At 46.3% G+C, this 8383-nt stretch overlaps 1 protein-coding gene across 1 annotated transcript in view; it reads left to right on the forward strand.

Moving 5' to 3' along the window:
- Positions 1–1105: 1105 nt before the first annotated feature.
- The window catches only part of LOC107086777 (insulin receptor substrate 2-like), a 14196-nt gene continuing 6918 nt past the window's right edge, over positions 1106–8383 (forward strand). The window contains exons 1-2 of the mRNA XM_015377948.1: positions 1106–3960; positions 4126–4622. Of these exons, the coding sequence (XP_015233434.1) occupies positions 1277–3960; positions 4126–4622 (3181 nt within the window). The 5' untranslated portion in view covers positions 1106–1276. The remainder of the gene's footprint in view (positions 3961–4125; positions 4623–8383) is intronic.

Here is an 8383-nt window from a genome sequence, read left to right on the forward strand (position 1 = left end):
CCTCCTGTTACCGTTTCTACGTGCGAAAGCGAAGTGATGGGAAAGCAGGGGGCGGGGCTTGTCTGTTTTGAATGGTTGGATTGGCCAATAGGCGCCGGGGCTTCTGGGCGATAGACAGGCGGAGGTTATAGATTCTGTGAAGTAGAAGCCGCACGATCATCCGGGTGGTCCACCATATTATGAGAGGCATTTTCCCTTATATTATTGGGATGTTACTAGCTGTGTTGATTTTTTTTATATAAAACAATGGTCATGAAGGGGAAAAAAAAAACATTAAATGGACGACATGTTCCATCAAATAATATTTTCTGTTATCAAAATGTATCAGCTGAATACAAAAGACTTAAATTTCAGAATTCTGACTTTTTTAAAATCAGAATTTGACTTTAATCACAGAATTCTGACTTTTTTTTTCTCAGAATTCTGACTTTAATCTCAGAATTCTGAATTTTTTCTCCCACATATCTTCATTCGTGGTTTCCATCTACATTAAGATCCAGAATACTGAGAAAAACGTCAGAATTCTGAGAAAAAAGTTAGAATTCTGACTTTTTACCCATATTAAAATAAAATAATATATTTTTTAAATCAGTTAACTTGTTTTTTTTTTTGTTTTTTTTTCCCAGTGGCCCTTATCCTCTTCCCTAACTGAACCTTAAGTAGCACAGGTTTTTCTTTTAGTCTCTTGTTTTGAAAATAATGTCTAGACAAAAAAAGATTAAATTAAAATGATAGATTCATTTGGTTGTATTTCCTACATTCTTTTTATTCTCCCTCATTTGTTTGTGATTTGGACTACGAGCTTGTGATAAATAAATAAATCTATCTATCTATCTATCTATCTATCTATCTATCTATCTATCTATCTATCTATCTATCTATCTATCTATCTATCGGGGTTAACTTTACAAGTAAACTTGTTTTTTCAAGGAGAACTTGCCACTCACAATATGGCGGCTGTGCTGACGTATCTTTCCTACGGGACAAGGTCTCCAAAGCGCTGTCTACATTTCTCTGTCTCTCTCGCGGGGCGCCCCGCCCCCTCTGGCTCTGTGTTTTATTCTGTTTTTAGAGCAGCAGCGTCACATGTTGTTTTCCTCCAGCATCAGAGCGGTCACTGATCTACAAGCACTGCTGTTTTTTTTTCCCTTTCTTTTACCGCAGCGTGCATACACGGCAGTTGTGGAATAAATGAACGGGTTACCTTAAGGTATTTTTTTTTTTAACAGTGAGTGTTTTTATTATTATTATTATTATTGTTATTAATTCTGGAGAAATGGCAAGTCCTCCTGCAACGGGAGGACACCTGTTATCTAATGGGACGAGTGACGTGAAGAAGTGCGGCTACCTGCGGAAGCAGAAACATGGACACAGGCGCTTTTTTGTGCTGCGGGAGCCCACGGAGCGCAGCCCCGCTCGGCTGGAGTATTATGAAAGCGAGAAGAAATGGAGAAACAAGTCCGCCGCCAAGCGCGTCATCACTTTGGACTCTTGTCTGTGCGTAAATAAACGCGCCGACGCCAAACACAAGTACCTCATCGCCCTCTACACCAAGGACGAGTATTTTGCTGTGGCTGCAGAAAACGAGCAGGACCAGGAGAGCTGGTATACCGTTTTGAGTGATTTAATTGCAGAGAGCAAAGTGTTTGACAGCCCTGCTTCCACATCCTCATTAGTAGGCTTTGAGGATACAACCTATGGACAACTTTCCCCTGCAACAGCAGCCTATAAGGAGGTGTGGCAGGTGAACTTGAAATCCAGAGGCTTGGGTCAGATCAAAAACCTCACTGGAGTGTATAGGCTGTGTTTATCCAGCCGAAACATCAGCTTTGTCAAGCTGAACACTGAAACAGCAGCAGTCAATCTCCAGCTCATGAATATCAGGAGATGTGGCCACTCAGACAGCTTCTTCTTTATAGAGGTGGGCAGATCTGCAGTCACAGGGCCAGGGGAATTTTGGATGCAGGCAGAGGATTCGGTGGTAGCTCAGAACATCCATGAGACCATCTTAGAGGCGATGAAGGCCATGAAGGAGCTCTCTGAGTTTAGACCGAGGAGCAAAAGCCAGTCTGCCAGCACAAACCCAATTTCTGTGCCTTCCCGGCGCAACCTCAACAACCTCCCCCCAAGTCAGACTGGCCTGGTTAGGAGATCCAGAACAGACAGCATGGCTGCCACATCACCAGGGAGGAAGTTCACATCCTGTCGCATTAGGACAGCCAGTGAGGGAGATGGGAGCGTGACCAGGCCTGTGTCGATTTCTATACCGGTTTCTGAAAGTCCCTCCAGTCCCAGTTCTGGGAATCACCTCATGAGGTCCCACACCCTCAGTAATGGGCGCACCTGCAGGATGTTGGAGTCTGCTTCCAATCTCCATCATAGTCGTTCAATGCCGGTATCTAACTCCCCTCCTGCCGCCTCCAGCCCCATTAGTGTGTCTCCCAGAGGAGGAGCAAGAGTCTCAACACCAGACAAAGGTAGAAGACCCTTCAGCTGCAGTGCCTCCATATCTGGCTCCCTCAGCGACACTGGCTTCCTTCTCTGTGATGATTACAGCTTAAGCCCAGGTGAACCCAAGTTTCTTACTCTGACTAGAAGTGACACTCCAGACTCCCTGTCTAGCACACCACCTTCTCGTGACTTGAGTGACCCCTGTGGCTACATGCTAATGGACATGGCTAATGGTAGCAGGTCTGGTTTTGGGATCGACGGTCAGATTTCTGACAAGGCATACAGGAAGCGAACACACTCTCTCACCACACCACGGCAACAGAAAGTGGTGACCCCACTGTCCTCAGCTTCCTTGGATGAGTACACTTTGATGAGGTTGGCCAATGGACAAAACTCCCAATCTGCTTCACCCAAAGTGTGTTATCCAGAGGATTACGGCGACATAGAAATTGGTTCATCCCGGAGCTCCAGTTGCAACCTTGGTGATGATGGTTATATGCCCATGACACCGGGTGTAGCACCTCAGTCTGGTAAGGCAGACAACTATGTACCCATGAGCCCTATGTGTGTCTCAGCACCAAAGCAAATTGTCAACCCAAGGGTGCATCCACAGGCAGTTTCCAATGGCAGTTACAAGGCCAACTCTCCCTGTAGTGGCTCTCTGGAAGACAATGGCTACATGAGGATGTGGTGCGGTTCCAAATCCTCCATGGACAGCCCTGACAGACACGGCGAGTACATGAACATGTCACCAGGAAACCCACCACCTCTGCAGACACCTCCTGATTACTACTTAAGCCCGGTCACTGGGGAGCAATCGCCAATAAGGCCAACTTACCAGCTGGGCTCCCTCACACTGCCTGCAAAACTTCAGTCATCCAAGAATGAAGACAGTGGCCAGTATGTATTGATGAGCCCACAGAGTTCAAGGCAGAGGGCCGGGGAGTCAGACTATTATTCAGTAATGCAGCCATCTGCAGGTCAGATGTCCCCTCTGAGTCCCTCAGTTCCCTCCCCAGGCAGGAATCGTCGAGCAGAGAGTCTGGCTTACAGAGGGAGGCTGGGGAGACCCAACAGGCTATCTCTAGACACCCTGAGGACCCTGCCTAGCATGAATGAGCATCCCCTTCCCTTAGAACCCCGCAGCCCTGGTGAATACATCAACATTGAATTCAGCAGCAACAGATCCTCCCCACCATCCGTCATGTCAACCGAGAGTCAGTCTTCATCTCTGGGGTCCAGCAGTGGAGGCCAGGGAAGGTCATCCCTTTCAGACTACATCAACCTAGAGTTGGGTTCACACTCACCCAAAGAGGCTGACACTCCTGTTGAGCGACTGGTCACTCTGCCAGAGCATTCCTCATGCCCCGGCTCAGATGAGGATGTAGTTTACCACATAGAAAGTGAGAAAAGTCCCCGAAGCTACGACAATGTGGTGAACAATGACTACACTGAGATGACATTTGGGATGACTAGCTCCCCCCCACAGCTTGTTCCTCAGAACTCAAGGTATGTTCCTCTGTGAAATGTATTTTTCTAGCATTGTCTATGGTTATTTCACCACTATGATGGATAGCTCAGTGGATAGAATCTTATTTTCCTGAAAGGAAAAATAAAACACACCAGTGTTTGTTTGTTGATTTTAATGTTATTTTTAAAACGTTGTTCCAACAGCCAGAGCTGCAGGGAGAGGAGGGTATCCCTTGAGGACCAAGGTGTTCCTGAACGGATCGGGGTCTTCCTGCTTGGAACAGGGACCTCCTCTACTGTGGACCCAGACTGCTCCGCAAAGGTCATCCGGGCCAATCCGCAGGGACGCCGCCGCCACAGCTCAGAAACCTTCTCCTCCACAGCCACCGTCACCCCGGTGTTTCCCTCCTTCGCACGCGGCGACGCCATGAAGAGGCCCAGCTCGGTGGAGAACATCTCATCACGCAGCAGTGAGGGTTCTGACGAGGAGTACGGCAGTCCCGTGAACCGCCACAGCTCAACCGGCTACCCTAACGGACTCAACTATATCGCCTTGAACCTGCTGGACAACAGAGATGTGGAGAAATGTGGGGACCTGGTTGGCTTTAAACCCACCATTAGCTGCAAAGGGGGCGTCAACAGATTACACAACACACCTTATGTCTGTCTGGGATTCAAGGAGGCTGCAACCACTGCCAAAGGTGAGTACTGTATTAATGAAGGATGCTAGATCCCTAGCTGCTTTGGTATCTTGTACTTTTTTAATTTAGGGTGTCTGTACCAGTATTTAGATGAATGGAGGCACCTGCAGGGAGACCTATAGTACCAACCTCGGTTATTTACAGTTTTTACCCATCAGGAAAACATTAGTTGTTTGGGTTTGAGTCATGTCTGGTATCAGATAAGAGTCCATCGGCTTAAACTAGGAGTAAGTATTGATTTGGCTGGTCACGATGAAAGTACAAACCTACATGCAAACTGTATATACCTACATATTTAAGTATATGGGGAAGGGGTAGGGGTACAAAACTGTGAGAGTTTAACTGAGTCTTTATATCTAACAAGTGCTGCTCTAAAAATCTGCTGCTTTTTAGTTGTTGTTCACATAGAGAGGGAAAAAATGCTGGAGGCATTTCCTCTGTACTTCAAATTAGCTCTGTGGATTTCAAAGTACACAAGTAGGTTGGGCCTTCAGCAGCCCGTCATTGGCTCTGAAGTCTTATCTGTGGTTACACTTGCTTCTAAATGTTAACCTTTAAAGGAATAGCAAAATACTAGAGCAAAACAAAAAAAAGTGTTTTTTTTTTTTTACAGCCTCTCGAAACTCTTCCCACAGAACTTTGTTCTCCCATCTTTTTCCCTGATGCATGTGAACACAGCACAAGGCTGTGGTGAAACGTGACCAGAGCTTAGAAGTAAACAAGCGCCATGACAGAGGAGCACTGCCGCTGCTTTGCGGCTGCAGATGTCAGAAATATGCAAGCCACATGCTCACCAGGGCTTGATGTGGAATTTTTTTTGGTTCATTTTTGTGAAGATAAATGGAAACCGCAGATACGGGATTATTAGAAAAAAAACGTTCAGAATTAATACGTCAGAAGCTTTTCAGTTTCACCATTAAATGTGTTTAATAGGTTTTGCGTGGCTTGACATCAGTAATGGAATGTCACCGGAATAGAAGCTGGAATGTTATTTCCGGCTGTTGTTTTTCCACTTGGACACGCATTTGGATGTTGCTTATCAATTTGACCTCAACAACCCCCCCCACTCCCCACTTTTCCCACTGTCCTGCAATCAATACTTTGTCCTGGAATATCCCTGTGAGCCAACAAGAGCTGTTGGCAGGCAATGGTAAACAGGTCTGACCCCTGCATCCCAGGGGACCTCGCGAGTGCTTGTGAGCACGTAGAGACTTTGCAGGGTTGAGTTTGGGGGAGGGGGATTGGTGTGTAGACCCCCGACATGTAAGGCTTCAGTACAAGTAGGTGGGAGTTTTGTTCTCAGGTAACTGAAGGTCACGGTTTATGTCACGACTGCAAAGGTTCTAAAAGTTGCTTTGAATTAGTTGTTGTTGTTTTTTTTGTCTGGGCTGCTGGCCTTTAGAATAGCAGCTTTTATTTCTCCACAAACCCCCTCTGTAAAGAGAGAGAGAGAGGGGTTACGCTTCATTTTTAGCACACGGTCAAGAAAAATGCTGCCTAAGTTCTTCATATTTGCACAGTCAGTGACGTTGGTAAACAAGGTGGAATTCAGCAAGCTAAGCCCGAAAGATGGAAACTTATCCCTTTTCCCTGAAGAGCCTTTATCCCATTCCCCTCCAGGTTCAGGATCTGGTTTAGGCCGGAATGTGTTTTTTTTTGTTTGTTTTTTTTTCGGGCAGCGCCTCTTAATGTAACATCAGCATTGCCCCACCCCCACTAGTTGCACATTGCGAGTGAATCCTAAAAACAAATACTATGTGAAAGCTCTTAAAAAGTACGCCAATCAATACGTTTTGTTTTGTTTAAATGGTTTTATGGTAAAATTAACATTACTTAAACTTAGAACTAAAATGTTCCGTGATGTTAGAGCTATTAGGGATAGGGCGCCACCTACTGGTTGGGAGGAGTTCAACTTGCCTTTGCTTTGAAAACATCAACGCTAGGACTTTCCTAGGTGCTAGCATGTAGAGGAGCATGTCGTCTTTGGGATGCATGATTTGATATACATTCAAAATATATTTTTTGATTATGGTAATTAAATGACAGAAAATCAGAATGTATTGATCATGTTTATGAGCTGTCAGTCTTGCACAGCAACTGGTGGGGGAGGGGCCAGGAAGGAGTCAAAGCAGCTTTTGTTATAATTAGTTTTTCTATCCGTGGTTGTCGACATGTGTTGCAGCTCATGTTTCGTTAGAGGGTGAAAATATTTTAACTGCTCTAATAAAGCTTTTCGCCGACATGGTAGAGGGTGGAGGAAAGGAAAGAACATACATGTGGACTGTTGCACGTACGCATGCAGAGCTGCTCCACTGGTGCAGCCTGCCTCACTGAGACCTATAGTAGACTGTTGTTTTTCCAGCGGTTTGCTGCTTGAGGGAGAGGAAACTAGTGAAAGCATGTATAATGGGGCAGGATGACACGTGCATTCTGCTGCCCTGTTGCCTCATTAGGCTGTTCGTTTACCAGAAGTAAGACAGGCGGAGAGCAGGAGGGAAATGGAGCGTGGTCTTGTGTACGGAGAGGTTGGAGGAAGTTTTTCTTTTTTTTTTTGTAATCCTCTTTTTTTTGAAAGACAAACAGGCTCAGGCTCTGAAGTTGGGTTAATTGCCCGTCTGCAGGGGCCCGTAAAATATCGCAGGGGCTATTGGCAGAGATTCCGTCTGGAGAAGGTGATTCGATGCGTCCGGATGTCCTGCTGGGAATTCTGTCCCAAACCCTACAGCCTTTTTTTCATTCCAGCTAAACACCTTTGCTGATTGGTTAACCTTCTCAGTGAAATCCAGTTTGGCTGACTGGCTTACAAGGGCAAGTACCCCAAACAAATTAGCCCTAAGTGAGTGAACTGGACAGCACAGATGGCTGCCACTTTGTCCAATGATTGGTTTTTACACCTGGACATGTTTTCTTTTCAAACCTCCCACCTACCATGTCGGCTCAGACGCCTGGCATCGGGGTCAGGAGTTTGTTTACCTCTCCAGTTTGACCGGCCTCTCAGCCCACGTGACCGGCTGGCGGTGTTTACTTCTGCTCTCCGATTCAAGGCTCCGGCGAGCCACGGCTCAGCCAGGTGGATGTTCTGTACCCGACCCAGATTAGCAAAGTCAGCCGTCTCTGTTTCCACCTCCACGTCCAAACTAATACCTTCATCTGCCCCTGGCAGCAAATCAGCTGCGGATCACAGATGTAGATCTTAGCAGGGTGGTGGGGAATAGATGCATGTGGAAAGAATTGGTTAAGGGTGAGCGTGATTGAAGGAGTCTTGCTCTTTCACTTTGAGCACTAGTGGCAGATGGCCACTTTTCAGAGGGTTAGTGTGTTAGAGGTTTGGGCTTGTAATAAAAGGGGCAGAGGGGTCAAACAGCTGCAACCCTGGACTTTCTTCATGCCCCGTGCACATATCGGCATTAAAACACATATAGACCTCTCTATACGGCCGGCTGCAGTTCCCCCTCTGCTAATGACAGACTACCATCTGCCGCTGCCTCGGGCCGCAGAGAGCACGCCCCATCAGCATCAACTGTGTGCTAGGAATTTGCAAACCAGATTAGATGCATCCACATCCATATTCTCAAATCCTGCTCACCAACCCCCCCCAATCCTTGACGTCATCCGCTCAGTTGTGCCGTGAGTGATGTCATCGCAGGAACGATGCTGCAGCACTGAGTATCCAGCATGTCTTCCTGTAATATAGATACATCTACATCTCAGTCTAAGTTGTAAAATATATTTATTTAATTTAGTTTATTTTTGATGATTTT

The sequence above is a fragment of the Cyprinodon variegatus genome, unplaced genomic scaffold, assembly GCF_000732505.1.
Source record: "Cyprinodon variegatus isolate N-32 unplaced genomic scaffold, C_variegatus-1.0 Scaffold9, whole genome shotgun sequence".
In the NCBI taxonomy this organism is placed as follows: domain Eukaryota; kingdom Metazoa; phylum Chordata; class Actinopteri; order Cyprinodontiformes; family Cyprinodontidae; genus Cyprinodon; species Cyprinodon variegatus.